General features: G+C 38.7%; 1 protein-coding gene across 3 annotated transcripts in view; it reads right to left on the reverse strand.

Moving 5' to 3' along the window:
* The window catches only part of LOC150091451 (monocarboxylate transporter 10-like), a 243,362-nt gene that overhangs the window by 93,523 nt on the left and 132,949 nt on the right, over positions 1 to 16,890 (reverse strand). For all 3 annotated transcript variants that reach the window (XM_090384019.1, XM_090384013.1, XM_090384006.1), the window contains one exon: positions 14,770 to 14,880. In XM_090384019.1, coding sequence (XP_090240145.1) covers positions 14,770 to 14,880 — 111 coding nt within the window. The remainder of the gene's footprint in view (positions 1 to 14,769; positions 14,881 to 16,890) is intronic.

Here is a 16,890-nt window from a genome sequence, read left to right on the forward strand (position 1 = left end):
TGGGTGACACTGGGGCAGCGATAAAAAAACAGGAAACAAATTCGTAGTGCAAAACACGAGAAGCTCGAAAGAAAACTTTTTGAGTGGTACCAACAAATGTGTGCATCTAAGTGCATCTAATTTGCTAATATCAGGTCCAATTTTGCGAGAAATGGCAAATTACTTAGTTCAGCAACATGGAATTAGTGATTTCAAATGGAGCAGTGGCTGACTCCAAAAATTTAAAGACAGGAATAACTTTGTTTAGTGAAATGATTGGGTGAGTCTGGATTAGTCGACAAGGAAAAGGCTGCAGACTGGTTGTGTTCTGTACGGTTCATTCTTAAAAAATATGAGGCAAAGGATATTTTTAATCTTTATGAGCCACGTTTATTTTATAATCTGCTGCCAAACAAAACATTTGCTGTTTGAGGATAGTCTTATCATGGTGGAAAATTAAGTAATCATAGACTCACTGTTCTGTTATGCTGCAATTCAGGCAGTACAAAACTAAGTACACTTGTGATCGGTATGTTTTCTAAGCCAAGATGTTTTAATGAAGTTAACCAATTTCCCTGTGATTATGAGACCAATATAAGTGCTCGGCTTATGGTCAAAATTTTTCAGTCTCGGTTATCAAAAGGGGACAGAAGAATGGCTTCAGTAAAAGGAACATTTTCATCTTTCTAGATCGTTGTACAGCACATTCTTCTGAGACACTTAACATTAGCATTAGCATTAGTAAAGGCACATGATGCAAGAAAGCAAGCTTATATATAGCATCAGCCAAAAACACCGAATCTTCTAAATTCACCCATCCACTTGCTCCAAATGTTTGTCTAGTTCCGCCTTGAATTGAATCTATTTAAACTATCAACTTCTACAAGGACAGATGGAAGTTTGTTCCAGCAATCAACCACACACTGGCTAAAGGCAAACTTTCGTACATCTATCCTACAACTGTCTTTTAGCATTAGCAAAGGCACATGATGCAAGAAAGCAAGCTTATATAGCATCAGCCAAAAAAAAAAAAAAATCTTATTTCACCCATCCCTTCGCTCCAAAATGTTTGTCAAGTTCTGCCCTAAATCTATTTAAGCTATCAACTTCTACAAACAACGACAGATGGAAGTTTGTTCCAGCAATCAACCACCCGCTGACTAAAGGCAAACTTCTGCACATCTATCCTACAACTGTCTTCCCTCAATATAAATTTATGCCCTCTCAGGTGATTATTCTGAGCAAGAGGAAGAATCCCATCAGCATTGAGCATGCTCAAACTATTCCAGGCTTTATACACTTCAATCAAATAACCTCGCATGTGCCTAGTCTCCAGACACTGTAATTTGCAAAACTTAAGCCTTTCTTCATAAGAGCAACCCTTTGTTCTGTTCACTAATCTTGTTGCCCTTCTCTGTATTCATTCCAACAGCTCTACATCCTTCTTAAAATGAGGCCTTGAGACCTGTATACAGTACTCAAGGTGTGGCCCGACCATTGCCTTATACAAGGGGATAATCACCTCCTTATCCCTGCTAGAAAAATTCCTGTATATCATTGAAAAGACACCATGAGCTACTCTTGCAGATGATCTGCACTGCTCACAAAACTTCATATCTGCCTGCACAATTAATATTAATATAATATAATAATAATAATAATAATAATAATAATAATAATTAATATAAATTAATACTTTTTTCTTATTTTATATATTTTTTTCCCAAGTTTTATATATATATATAAATAAATATAATTATATATGTATATAAAAAACTTCGAAAAAAAATTATAAAATAAGAAAAAAGTATTAAAAAATTAAATAAATACAAAAAATAATAATAATAAAAAAAACAATAAAAAAAAGAATGCAAGTAGAGTGAGAATGCAGATAATGAATGAAGTAAATGTGTGTCTCTCCCACCCCCTCACCTAGTGGGTTCCCCACTGCCAGCTAACATATCCCACCCCCGGAGTGGGTTGGGCAGCTTGACCTTCATACCGGATTCAACACTGCTTGGAAATGACACCGACGAAGACATTCTGTGGCTTTGCTGCCAACACCCCATTGGCGAACAGGGTACTCTAACCCGGTTCCCTTTAAAACCCCATCCCCAGGCAGGGGAGGGAGGTTGTTGTTGTTGGTTTTTAGGAGCATTAGCAACTAAGGCCATATTGCTCCGGAATATGCGGTGGTCATTCCCTGACCTTTCCGCATCCTCCATATTTGGTGGTGACGGGCTCGAACCCCGGTCTAATCTAGAAGTGTGTGCTACGCACTGCTGCTTCTTCCCACCTGGCTACGGAGGCGCCAGGGGAGGGAGGAGACGGATCTCTGTCTCCTCTCTGCCTATCCCCCATACTTCGCCTGGTGGGCTCGTCTCCACTTACCTCTTTGGGGATGCCTACTCTATCGTCCCTATTCTTCTATCTGTTTCCCCCCCCCGTCTTCAGTCTCCTCCCTCTCTCTCACTAAATCGACCGAGTACACCCTTAACAATGCCGCCAAATTCTAATCAACATCTAAATTCTACCGGTTTCGTGTAAATCTCTACGACAACTAACACTATTAGCTTTTATCTAGGGTATAGCCTCACATGTCTAAATTTAATAACATCAAAACTTTGCCCGACCTATTAGGCCTTTAACACATCTTTAGCATTAAACCCCAACCAGCGATTTCCTAACAGCAATCCCATTAATCATTAATGTCAGTGTGGTACCATGGAGTTGATACGTTACTCTGCGATTACTGCTTCCCATATGTAGTATTTTACATCTGTCAATGTTAAACTTTATTTGCCACCTCTCAGCCCATCTGCTCAACTTTTCTAGATCCTGTTGCAGCAGTGCCCTGTCATTAGTATCATTAACAACCCTGCCAATCTTCATATCATCTTTCCTCAATTTGAATTTATGCCCTCTCAGGCGTTTATTCTGAGCATGAGGAAGAATCCCATCAGCATTGAGCATGCCCAAACAATTCGAGGTTTTATACACCTCAATCAGATCACCTCGTAAGTGCCTAGTCTCCAGACATGTAATTTGCAAAACTTAAGCCTTTCTTCGTAAGAGCAACCCTTTGTTCCATTCAGTAATCTTGTTGCCCTTCTCTGCACTTGCTCCAGCAGCTCTACATCCTTCCTAAAATGAGGTCTCCAGACCTGTATACAGTAATCAAGATTTGGTCTGACCATTGCCTTATACATGTGCATACTCACCTCCTTATCCCTACTAGAAAAAGTCCTGTATATCATTGACAAGGCACCATGAGCTACTCTTGCAGGAAGTCTGCACTGCTCAGAAAACTTCATATATCACTGCACAATTACCCCCAGGTCCTTTTCATTCTCTACCACTGTCAGTGTAGTAGTACCACACAGTTGTTATATTACTCTGTTGTTACTGCTTCCCATATGCAGTACTTTACATTTGTCAATGTTAAACTTCAGTTGCCACCTCTCAGCCCATATGCTCAACTTTTCTAGTTCCTGCTAAAACAGTGTACTATCATTGGTGTCATTAATCATTGGTGTCAATTTCGGTGAAGTCCGGATGGTCTGTGACAGCCAAATCCTCTGCTTGCACCTTCACGATGGTGGGACGGACTGTTAATAATCCTGGGTATAACTTCCATGCACAAGTACATGCTGGGTGACTACCCAGGTGTGAACCAACGTAAGCAGGGGTCAAGGTGTGACGCCCACACCACATGGAGGAATGCCGCCCCTCTATGTTACCAGGCAGTACTAGGTGGTAGATGACTCATCAACCGGTGCAATACCACCATTTTGCTTATTGGAGGCTTGAAGTGGTGGAACCCATGTTTAGTCTCTAGAGCTAAGTTCAGGTCAACCTTTCCCTATCTCTTCCATCATGCAGTATGATTGATGACTTTTGAGGTTATGACGAACATTGTGGCGAGATCCAATATTTCTTACATTTCAAGGGTATAGCTCTAAAACGGTGTTTGCAGGCCGGCCGCTAGTTAGTACCGGACCGAACCTATTGGTAACTCTCTAGGAGGCTTCAGATCAGCTAGTGTATAATATTGCTACATCTACTCTGCCAGATAGTGACTGGAGGGAGTCCGAGTAGTGTGTATGTGGGGAGCATCGTCGAGGCCACGTTATGTCAAGGATCTGGGTATATTCTTACCATGTGTATGCCATATCCAAAAATTTCATTACTTCATACAGCATGTCCCACCTACTTTTTCTTACTATTGAATACACCACGAATTGTCAAACTAATAGAGCAAGCTTATCTGCGAAAAGATCTAAACCTCCTAAGCACTTTCTAATTCATTTCACAAATATACGTGGTCTCAATTCTAATCTTGACGATGTCCATTTCCACTTGCAGTCTGCCAAACCCCATGTACTTTTTCTGACAGAATCTAAGTTATCCGTTGATTCAACTACTGCTCATCTCAGATGCCCAAATTATTCGCTGTATGATTCCTTTCACCTCAAAGGTGGTACTTGTGCATATGTCTGTTCTGATATTCCCTGTCAGAGACTTGGCAATTCGGAATCTCCTCTCTTTGATCTTCTCTGGCTTAAAATCTCTCTACCTCATTGTGTCAAATTCATCTGTTGTCTCTACCGTTCTCCCAACTCCACTAATCACTTGGAGCTCTTTGACTTCCTCTCTTTGCAACTTTACTTTCTCCAGTCCAACTTTCCTAACAGTGAGGTAATTTTCCTTGGTGATTTTAATGTTCACAACTCCAGCTGACTTCTGTTTTCTAGTCACACTGACCCAGCTGGTCGACATGCTGAGGCTTTTACAATTAATGACCTTGCACAGATTGTTCATTTACCTACAAGAATACTGGACAATCCTAATCCTACAGCCAATATGCTGGATCTTTTTCTCACAAACAACCCTGTTAAGTACATGGTCGAAGCGAGAGGTCCAAGTTGTGATCACTTCAGATCACAACTTGGTGACTGTCTCTTCTCCAATGGAACCTTTGTCTCATGGCTATTCCTACCCTCATGTTGTTTGGCATTACAAGGATGCAAAATGGGATGACCTGTGAGACTTCTTTTCTTTGGTCGGATTACTGTTTCAAAACTTCTGATGTTAACGTTTGCTCAGATTGTGTCAGTGAAATTATTCTTACAGGAATGGAATCCTTTATTCCACACTCCACTTTAAAATCTCATCCTTTATCTAAACCTTGGTTTTCCAATAAATGTGCTAAGGCTATTCAAGGAAAGAATGTTGCATATCGTAATTGGCTTGTTTCTAATTCTTCAGTTTCATTTTCTGCCTACACCAAAGCTCGCAACAATTATAAAGCAGTTATTAATCAGTCTAAACTAGAGTTTGAACAGGCTAAAAGTAGAAAACTTGCTTCTTGCCCTAATGGTAGCTGAGCATTCTGGTCTCTTGTCAAAGCCATTGGCCGCAACTTTTGCCCATCTCTGCTCCCACCTTTGTCAAACCAGATGGTTCTGTTGTCACTTCAGCCAAGGATAAAGCTGACCTGCTAGCATCCCATTTTTCTGTAAACTCATGTATTAATGATCTTGGTAAAACACCTCCCACCATTCCCAACATGCTCCATTCAACGCTTCCTGTGGTCTTCCGTCAAAAGGATGTCAGCAGGATTTTGACGAATCTTGATGCTAAGAAAGCTCCAGGTACCAATGGTATTTCTCTACTTGTTCTTAAAACCTGTGCTCCTGAACTTACTCCTATACTTTGCCGCCTTTTTTCACTTTATTATTCCAAAGGTGTTTTTTCTTCTGCTTGGAAATTTGTTCATATCCAGTTCCTAAAAAGGGTGACAAATCTCTCCCATCCAATTATTGTCCCATTGAAATTACTTCTACTGTTTCTAAAGTAATGGAGAAATCAATTAACCGCCAACTCTTAAATTACCTAGGAACCTTCCATCTGATCAACGATCGCCAGTATGGATTCCACCAGTGTCGATCCACTGGTGATATTCTGGCTTCTGTTACCCATTTATGGACAAATTCAATGGAAAGGTTCGGTGAAACACAAGTAGTTGCTCTTGACATCTCAAAGTCTTTTGATGGTGTTTGGCATAAAGGTCTTCTAAACAAGCTTCCATCTTATGGTTTGCCAACTGTTTTTAGTAATTGGTTATCCAGTTTTCTCTCTGATCGCTCACTGAGGGTGGTGGTGGTAGATGGCTCTCTGTCTTCTAACTTCTCCACTAATGCCGGTGTCCCCCAAGGTTCAGTTCTTTCGCCCACTCTTTTTCTCTTGTATATTAATGACCTTCTTCCATTGACTAGAAATCCTTTCCATAGTTTTGCCGATGATAGCAGATTGCATTCCACTATCCATTTGGAGAAACCTTTCCATGCTCAATCAGCTTCAACTTCTCGAATATCTGCTACGAATTCCTTAAATGCCGATCTTCAGGTAATTTTCCAGTGGCGCAAATCCAACTTAGTTGATTTCAATCCTTCTAAAACTCAGTCTTGTCTTATATCTCACAAAAAGGATTCTTCTGCTCCTATGCTTATCTTTAGTGACACTCCGATTTCTAGGCAAAATGATCTGTCCAACTTCAAACTCACAGAACCAACTTTTCATCTTCCTTGTTTATTCATTCAACTGCTGTTTTCTGGAACAAGCTTCCTTCGTATGTATTTCCGGAAAATTACAATCTACAGAAGTTCAAATCCAATGTCAACAAATATCTTCTTTCATCTTCTCAACCTCCTACCCAAGCACGGTACTAAGTACTATAGGTCTCGTGTATAGGTCTAATACCTCTCGTGTTCGAGGTTTATAAAAAAAAAAAAAAAAAAAAAAGTTTGGAGTGTGAGAAAGGTCCAAGGGGTCATTGATCCTACCCGAGATGGGTTAGCATGTAGTTCCCAACCGGCGGATGCCAGATCAGCTAAGAAATCCCACCCCAGAGGGGTCAGTGGTTCAAGGGTGCAGCTTGTTCTTGGAGGTCCAGTTTGATTGTCCTGTCTTTGGAGTTAATTAGTTCAATTGTCCAATTCATTAGAGTTGCCATTTTCAGGTATTCAGGTGTGAAGTCTGGGTTAGAGTCCAAGTCAGGTTTGTCTCATTGGAGTGTTGTCATCGGGTTGTGACAATGTGGTAGCATCTCTTAAAGACTTGCTCCATGAAGGAGTTGAGGGACGCAGGGTTTCCTGTGGTATCTGGAGAGAGATGGAGCCTCTTCTCTAGTGTAAACACCTGTCATTAGCTGTAGGGAATTTCTTAGGTCCAGGTATATCGCATTGAGACTGCAAAGCTCCATACGAATGCAGTCTCAATGCGAATCTCCAGTTTCAGGTTCTCCATACAATCAAAGAGGCCAAGGGCCTCTTTGCTTGTATGGAGAACCTGACCACACAAGCAAAAGGCCAAGGGCCTCTTTGCTTGTGTGGAGAACCTGAAACTGGAGATTCGCATTGAGACTGCATTCGTATGGAGCTTCGCATTGAGACTGCATTCGTATGGAGCTTTGCATTGAGACTGCATTCGTATGGAGCTTTGCATTGAGACTGCATTCGTATGGAGCTTTGCATTGAGACTACCATGCCTTGTAAGTAGAAATGTGGCAGCAAGTCCAAGTATCAGCCATTTGTATTGTTGGTTGTTATACTCAAATACTTTGGGGATATACTCAAATGTCGTCTCCCTATCCCAAAAGAGTGGAATCCCAATCTTTGCCAGCATCTTATCAGTACATTCCCAATCCTTTGTTTCTCTTTCTGTATGGTGGAGAGATCCAGTGTAATGCCATATCGGGTGCATGGGAGCTTTTTCTGAGGTGGTATGTTAGGTGATAATATGCCACTTCCAAGTTGAGGAGCAGCTTTCCGCATAGGACATGCAGTGCAGGGATAGACACTGTTCTGCAGGGCCTGAAGATCCTAAGGAGTATTAATATATGTGCTTAGTCAAGCTTCTTTTTAATGGAACAGGTTTCAGCCCTGTGGCCCCCAGGCTCCAGCAGCATAGGTTACTACAAGAAGGAACAAGCATTCAAAATAGAATTTTAATATGTGGTCCTTGAGTCCCCATTGTTTCCTGATGACTCTCCTGAGCTTCCCTGTGTGTGTCTTGACTTTTTCTTTTAGGTACTTGGTATGGTGGATGAAGGACAATTTGTTGTCCAGGAGAACACGCAGGTACTCATAAGTCTGCTGGCCTCTGTATTTGATTTGGGGCAGTCTGCTGATACTGAGGTTTCCTTTTAGAAACATAATACAAGTTTTGTTGCTGGACAAACCAACCATAAATTGTCAGTTTATGGTTGGTTTGTCCAGATTCAAGTTGGGCTCTTGATTCCCTCTGGACTACCATGGCCAAAATATTAGTTGAAATGGAATATTCATTTTCTTAATAAGGTAATAATATAAATTTGTTAATACAGCTTCTAGAAGAGGGATGTTGAGAACATTGATTCAAGCCACAACTGACCAAGTGTCCTCATACAGAAAATGGATTTTTCAAATTCTATTAAGTCCCATATGTTTTTGATTGAGCAGGGCAAGGTTTCTCAAAATGGAAAGTGGAATGCAATGTGTTATCGTCCACAAAACTATGGATAGGATTTCCTGTCAATGGAAGAAGGTCTAATGACCTTCTTCCATTGACAGAAAATAAGAGGAAAAGTGTGGGGGAAAGAACTGAACCTTGGGGAACACCAGCATTAGTGGAAAAGTTAGAAGACCGAGAGCCATCTACCATCACCCTCAGTGAGCGATCAGAGAGAAAACTGGATAACCAATTACAAAAAAATTGGCAAACCATAAGATGGAAGCTTGTTTAGGAGACGTTTATGCCAAACACGATCGAAAGCCTTTGAGATATCAAGAGAAACTGCTTGTGTTACCCCGAACTTTTCCATTGAAAATGTCCAGTTAAAAAGCAGATAAAATCTAAGGCTGTGCATCCAGTTGACACAGGTTACCAGAGTAACGGGGAGTCAATCTGGTGTAAAATAAGCAGTTAGAAAACAAAAATGAGAGTAGGAGGATGTTGTGGGCCAAATGACTGTGATAGATAAACAAACAACTATACAGATAAATAGTGTTGGACAAGAAATCATAATGTCCTATAATGAGGGATTTTAATTTTCTGGATACTGACTGCAACTAGCGAGTTGGTGAATCACAGATTAGCAAGAAGTTTGAGATTTGTTGGTTTACACCAGCATTTTAGGGAGGCATCAAGAGAAAGCAATACTCTTGATCTGATTATCAGAAGCAACACTTCTTGCATTAAGAATCTGCTGATAGAACAACCACTAGGAGGCAGTGATCATAGTGTACTGATGTGGGATTTACTTAAAGATGCAACTACTGTCAAGGGCAAAGGGATGGACCTTTGCTTTTGTACAGGTGACAACAGAGGTCTTAGACAGTTTTTAAATTCTATGCAGTGGGACCAACTGATGAAGTTATCCAGAGGAAATTCAAAATGGGAAGCATTCAGGGATATAACTGTACAGGAGATATTGTTCAACTAAGAGATGTCGTTCACAGCTTAGACCTAAATGGATGTCAGATGTACAGATTAGATTTGTGGTGGAGAAGAATGCAGGCATGCATATAAATTATCAGGTGATACAGAAGTTTACAGTATGTGTAAACTATGTCTGCAATCAGATCACAAAGGAAGTTAGTTATTCTAAGGCAGATTATGAATGTCTCTCACAAACTGAATAGGTTTTGGATGTCATTCACACCTGAATTTTTAAAGGGAGGGGATGCCAGAAGTCTATAAAATTCTAATAGGGAGCTGAATCATTTTGTAATAATTCAGAAGAAACTGTAGAAACTAAAAGCAAAAAAACAAGGGACCTGGAGTGGATGGAATCTATTCATTTAAATTAAGCAATTAAGTTAAGAAAGAGATAGCAAACCTTTAGCCAAAATTATGAGAGCATCCTTGGATTCAAGGAAGGCCTCAATGGACTTGGGGTTTGGGAATGTATTCTCAAATTCAGATAGGGGAAACAAAGGATAAAATTAGTCATTACAAACCTGTTAGCTTGACTTCTAAGGTTAGCAACATTTCAAATGAGTGGGATGAGAAAGACAGGGAAACAAGCCTAAATAACTTCAAGGGGCATGTCAGGATAGCAAATAGGGAAGAATTCTCAGTCTCTTAACTGTATGTACAGTAATATTAGGAATGTTGTCAATAAAATGGCTGAATCTGAACTTCTGGTTAGAAAAAATAATGCTGACGGATGGAAATTGGAGATGACAAGATGATAGGGAAGACAGAATGGGTGATGGGGTCATACTTCTTATCAAATGCAGCCTGAGTGTGAAAAGAGCTTTTGCTGAGTCTGAAGTTATTTCCGCCAGCACAGAATCTGTGTCGTGTGAGTTAGTTGGAAGCAGAGGTATAATGAGAGTGGAAGTAATCTATAGACCGGAAGACTGTGAAAAGTAAGATGAGAGTCTCTACATGCAGATGGAATGGGCAAGCAAATGTGAATGTCTTATTATGACTTCAATCAGCCCCAGATTGATTGGAATAAATGGAAGAGAAACTCACCTTCAGGAAAAAAGGTTTTTTAAATAACTAGATGATTATTATTTGTACCAGCATGTCAGAAATAATACAAGGAGAGAAAATATTCTTGATCTCATTACTACTCATGAATTATATAAAATATGACATCACAGGGCCTAAAATACAAGGACAATCAACAGGCAGTGATCATGCAGTCGTCAGTTGGTTATTGTTATTTGGTTTAGAGGAGCATTAGCAACTAAGGCCATATTGCTCCGGGATATGCGGTGGTCATTCCCGGACCTTTCTGCATCCTCCGTATTTGGTGGTGACGGGCTCGAACCCCGGTCTAATCAAGAAGCGTGTGCTACGCACTGCTGCTGCTCCTTCCCACCTGGCTACGGAGGCGCCGTCGTCAGTTGGAAGATGAAGAAAGATGTTGCAGTAGTTAATGGTAAAGGCATGGGTTTGAATTTCAAAAGAGGGCCTTGAACATTTTACAAGGCTATATGGCATCTATCAACTGGGTGGACTGCAGAGTGAAGGCAAATAGACTTGAAGCAAAAATCACAGAAACCATGAAAGCATATATATATATACCATTAAGAAAATACTGCATGAGAAGGATGCCGAAATGGAAGAATGTGGAGCTGGCCAGTCAAATAGAGCAGAAAAAGATAACATGAGAGAGTTAGAGCGATGAGAAGTACTGGAGCCTGCAACAGCTAAAAGTTGATTTGTAATAGTACCACAGATAAGGTTAGAGAGACCAAGGTTGCATATGAGAAAGTACTGGAAACAAGGAATTTTTCATGTATGTGAATATAAGGAAGAAAAAAGTGAATCAGATTGGATCATTGTGCACTGGGTGTGGGAAAGTCTTAGACAACCAAAATTACGTTGCAGATGAATTGAACAGGTACTTTGCATCTGCCTTTACTGAAGAAAGACTCTTCATCTGTAATTTCGAAATTACAGATGACTGTTTATTAAAAAAAAAACTTTCGAGCATAAAGACAAGTAGGGCTCCTGGAGTTGATGGCATATACCCAGTAATTTTAAGGCAGGCTGCCAGGGAGTGTATTGAACTATTGAAGCTAATTATGAGGGCATCTTTGGACTCAGGAAAGATTCCTTAGGATTGAAGAAGTGCTAACATATAACCAATACATAAAGGCAGTTCTAAGAGCGAAGTTGGTAACTACAAACTGATGTTAGTCTGATTTTAGTGGTAGGCAAAATCTTAGAAGCAATAATTAAGAGTGCAATCCAGGGACATTTAGAGAGAGATGGCATTCTGAACAACACACACGTGTTTTTTTTTTGTTTAAATCATGGAAAATCATGTTTAACTAATGTAGTAAGCTATTTTGACACAGTTACTGATGAGCAGGATGCAAGGAACAATTTTTACATAGTTTATTTGAATTTTGGCAAGGCATTTTACACGTTCCAGCTTATACAGTATCCTATTCTTCCTGATAGGTTACTGTATAAACTGGAACATGTTGGGATTACTGGAAAAAACCCCAGAGGTAACATCTGGTAAATATGGGCTTGGCAAACCTAGGGTCCTCAGCAAGCCTCAGGCTTCCCCGCACCATATGGCTAATAATAATAATTCTAAAATGGATTGCTCGATGGCTGGAGGATAGAAGGCAAAGGGTTGCGATTAATGTATATTCTTCAGATTGGTGTAAAGTCAGAAGCTCGGTCCACCTAGGATCGGTTCTTGGAGCACTGTTGTTTCTGATTTTTATCAAGAACATCAAAAATGGGATAGAAGGCTTGATTTAAAAATTTGCAGACAACATAAAAATTGGTAGAGTAGTTAATGATCAGTACCTGCAGCACTCCTTCAGGATGCCTTGAATAGGCTGCAAGAATAGTCAGAAAAGTGGCAGTTATATTTTAATTTAATTTAAATGCAAGGTCTTGCACTTGGGAAATAGTAACCCCAAAATAAATGATACACTTAATGGCACTGAACTGAAAACAGTAGAGGAAGAAAGTGATCTGGGAGTTACAATATGGACAAATATGAAGTTTTCTGAGCAGTGTAAACAGGCAGCCAGGAAAGCCCATGGTGTACTGTTGATGATTTATCAAATATTATCCTGTAGAGATATGGAGGTCATAGTCCCACTGTATAAGGCAATTTTAAGACATCTAGAATAGTGGCTTAAATATAGAGACCTCATCTGAAAAAAAGACATTGAGCTTCTTGAAAGGGCCCAAAGATGGGCAACTTGCATGGTGAGATAGACGAGGATGACTACACGAGGAAAAACCATGTATATGTGGGCTACAGAGCTTGGCAACCAGGCATCTCAGAGGTGACTTGATTGAGGTATGACTCTGAGAAGGGTTAATAAAATGAACAAAGGCAGAATTTTCACTGTTATAGAAAATTCCAGAACTAATGCCATAAATTAAAATTACAGGGGAAGAGGTTTAGAACAGAATGTGGGAAGATTTTTTTTAAGTCAGTGAGTTGTTGATTGCTGGAACAGATTGCCTTCACAGATAGTTTAAGCTGACAGTTTGAATAAATTCAAAGGTCAACTAGATAGTTACCTATGCAAAGAGGGAAGCAAATAATTTGTACTTTCTTACCTACTCTTTTTTTTTTTTCTGGCTAGTGCAGAAAAAGCTTGTGGTTTCCTTTCACTATATGGCTATTACTATTACTTAACTTTTTGATTGTACCATGTGTATGTCGCACGGTCAAAAAATGGCAAGATTATCCATTTTACACAAATTGACACAGATTAACAAAAACACATAAAATATCATTTCTAATAATTAGTAAATTATAATAGCCCTTTTGTAGAGGCCAGGTTATGATACAGGCAGATATGAAGTTTTCTGAGCAGTGTAAATAGGTAGTCAGGAAAGTGCATGTGTCCTGTCGATGATTTATTGAACATTATTATGTAGAGATAGGGAGGTCATAGTCCCACTGTATACAGCGATTTTAAGACCACATTTGGAATACTGTGTTAAGTATGGAGACCTAATAACATTTCTAATAATTAGTATTAACATAAGATAACATTAAACTATAACAGACCTTTTGCACAGGTCAGGAGTGAAATAAAAACAATATTCTTGTCAACACCGACTGAATAGGAAATAGTTTGAAATTTTTTTTTTTCTTTAAAATAGTAGAATAAAGTCTACTAACATAGATAAAATGTTAGCGGTAATGTTGGAGAATTCCAAAAGCCAATAAGTCAGTATGTCTCTTTGCAGGTTTAGGGTTTTTAGGAATGAATAACCAGAATGAATGGAAGAAAATTTTCAGTAAGCAAACACAATCCACATGCTGTTCAATTTTGTGTTTCACACCCTTCAACCTTTAAAGTTTCGCACACATTCTCTAGTCTACAATAATGGCCTTTTCTAGTCTATTCTTTTTGTATAATTCATATAATTATGTGATTGTACCTTCACTATTTCAGACATTGATATTTCCACACTTCTGCACATTTAATTTACTTAAATTCCCGACAACACACTTTTAAGTTACTGGTTATTTTCGACATAGTCTAAATTGCACATCCCTGTGATTTCTTTTCCTTCAAATTTAACCTTTACTATTTTAAGTTTGAGATATTGAATATTTTATAGTCACTAGAGACACTGCCTTTCGATATTTATATTCTGTTCACATATATTCTATTTCATTTTTCAGGCTTCAAGTACTTCACTGGTCAGGACTGTGTTTGCTTATTGGTTGTAGTGTGAGGGCTACAGCTGCTCAACTAAGACCTTTCTGGATTGAGGAGTTTTTTGAAACACTATATTTGTCATGAGCCCACTGGAGTGGCTTGACACTGTCCCTCCAGAAGAAATGTCACAAATTGAAATGAAAATTTAGATAGAATAAAAGGAAGGTTGCTTAATAAACAACAAAGGTAAGGAGGGGTAAAAAGGAGTGCCAATGATCTATTTCTTCAAGAGGGACACATGCAAGGCACTGCAGTGGGCAAAGAGAAAATTTAAAAATTTCTTCCACTCATTTTATAGTCTTCATTCACGAAAACACTAAACCTGCAAAGAGACATGCTGACTCACTGGTTTTTGGAACTTTCTTTGTTTTCCCGTCATTCTTTTTACATAGGCAAACTTTATATTCCACTACCATAAAGAAAAATTTTTCAAGCTGCATATTTTATTCAGTTTGCATCAACAAAAATACTGTTTCTTTAAAGTACATAGTAATTTAATTCACTATGAGTTAAATGACAATTTTAAATACAAATATTTATAAATAATCAGAAATACATAAAACTGTAAATATACCACTGAATTCTGACTGTGGACAGGTGCACCACTAGTATTTTCATATTTTTTATTAACTGGTATGTATGTGAGGGCTCCAATCATCAAAAAACTATTTAAAAGTGACAGGACCTAAAAAAAAACAAAACAAAAACCTCTTTCAATTATACAGATCCAAATTTTGCATTTACCATTTAATATAATAATAAATGCTCTACTGACACAAAATGTTTTTGTTTATGCTCCGGCGTGACCACCAGGTCAGTGGAGTTTACAATAAATCAATCAATACAAATGTTAATCGTATTTAGTAGTCAAGGGCTTCAACTCCAGTCCACTCAAAGAGCATGTGCCACTGCACTCGTGCTCCTGACCACTTGGCTATGTCAGGCCTAAAAAAAGTTGCTGTTTATACTCCGGCATGACTACCAGGTCAGTGGAGTTTACAATAAATCAATCAATACAAATTGTTAATCGTATTTAGCAGTGTGCTACTGCTAAATACGATTAACCTTGAAAGGCACATTGCACTAATCCCAAAGGAGGTGATTTTAGTTGATGAATCTATTGTCGGGGAAATGTGAAATCTGTTCTGCAAGGACAGGTGGAATAGGACCAGAGTATGTCTACCAAAGGCAAAAGTAGATGGCATTGTAGAGCAGATAGCATCTTTTAAGGGCATAAAAGGTGATATTGTTGTACACATTCGTATATTTATCCCCAGGGGCTCACATCTGGTGGGTATGGGCTTGGCACACCCAGGGTCCTGAGCTAGATATCATTATTATTCTCTTTCTTGGTGATTCCCTTCTACTTTTGACTCTATGACTCTCTCTCTCAGGGTAACTAGGGAATTTTTTTTTGACTGGTGCAGCATAAGTCTCGGGCTTCCTTGCACCATATAGCTGCTGCTAATAATAATAATAGAATACAATACAATTTATTTATCAAGAGAATATGTTTACATTAAATGAACTTGTTAAGAAAAGAATTTCTTAACAAGTTGAAATTCTTCATTTACAACAGTTTTGTATACAAATTCTTTTACTACCAGAAAAGACAATGAAGTCACTACTCATAGTACATTCCACACTGTAAACAGAGATAGTAATTTATCTGTATATCAATTTTAATCCACTGTATCATTGAGTATCAAGAATTTTCTTATTAGAAATTTTAATTTGGAGATGGGATAACTTTTCCTGAGTCTGAAATCAACACTAGCCAGCAAGTTGTTTATTATATTCGTTGTGTGCCTATCTCCAAATCTATTTAGTACCCCAGGGTGAGGCAAAGTAATTGCTTTTGGGTTCCTTAAATTATGTGTGCCATTCGATTGCAGAGTTGATTCTTTATAAATAGTATTAAGATTTTTCAAGAATAAATTTAACTTCAGTAAAATTTCCTTCTCTTATTTGGGTCATTACAAGTTTGTCCCCATTAAAAGTTTCAAAATCCTGTTAATTAAGTTGTTTATTACCCTTATTTCTGTTATATCTGCTCATGCCTATACATTTACTAAATAATTGAGCCGACCGGGCTAGCCGAGTGGGTAAAGTACCTGCCTGGCAACCCAAAGGTCGCGGGTTCCATTCCCGCCTCGGGCTTGGATCAAAGTACTGCAAAAACCTTGGGAGGTGCAATATGTCCACATAAGCCGATGCGCCAACAACTATCAAATCAAATCAATCACTAAATAATTGAGTTGGGAGTCCACTAATGCATAATATAAGGTAACTTTTGTTCTAAGTTAACTTATTTAATGTAGTAAAAAAAGTACACATAAAATCTCATTTTTTTGTAGATTTGTTATATGCAGCATTGCCCAACTTAGACTGTAGTCAATCCATAACCCAAGGTAACAATGATTTGAAACTTCTTCCACAGTTAGACGTTTGCAATTCTGGAAATTCTGATCATGTAGGCATTCATGTTTATGTAATTTAATAGAGGGATGAATGTCCAAGGTTTGATGAGGAGGTCTAATTACCAAAAATTTTGTCTTTTCAAAGCTGAGTGCTAATTTATTATCACGCAACCAAGTTTGTAAATGTATTACATTCTGCTGTAAATCTTTTGCCATTTTTGTCAGGTTCTTTCCAATTGTATACACGATTATATCATCTGCATAAATTTTTATAA

This window comes from Mastigoproctus giganteus, chromosome 1 (assembly GCF_048544385.1).
Source record: "Mastigoproctus giganteus isolate SK-2022 chromosome 1, ASM4854438v1, whole genome shotgun sequence".
NCBI lineage: Eukaryota > Metazoa > Arthropoda > Arachnida > Uropygi > Thelyphonidae > Mastigoproctus > Mastigoproctus giganteus.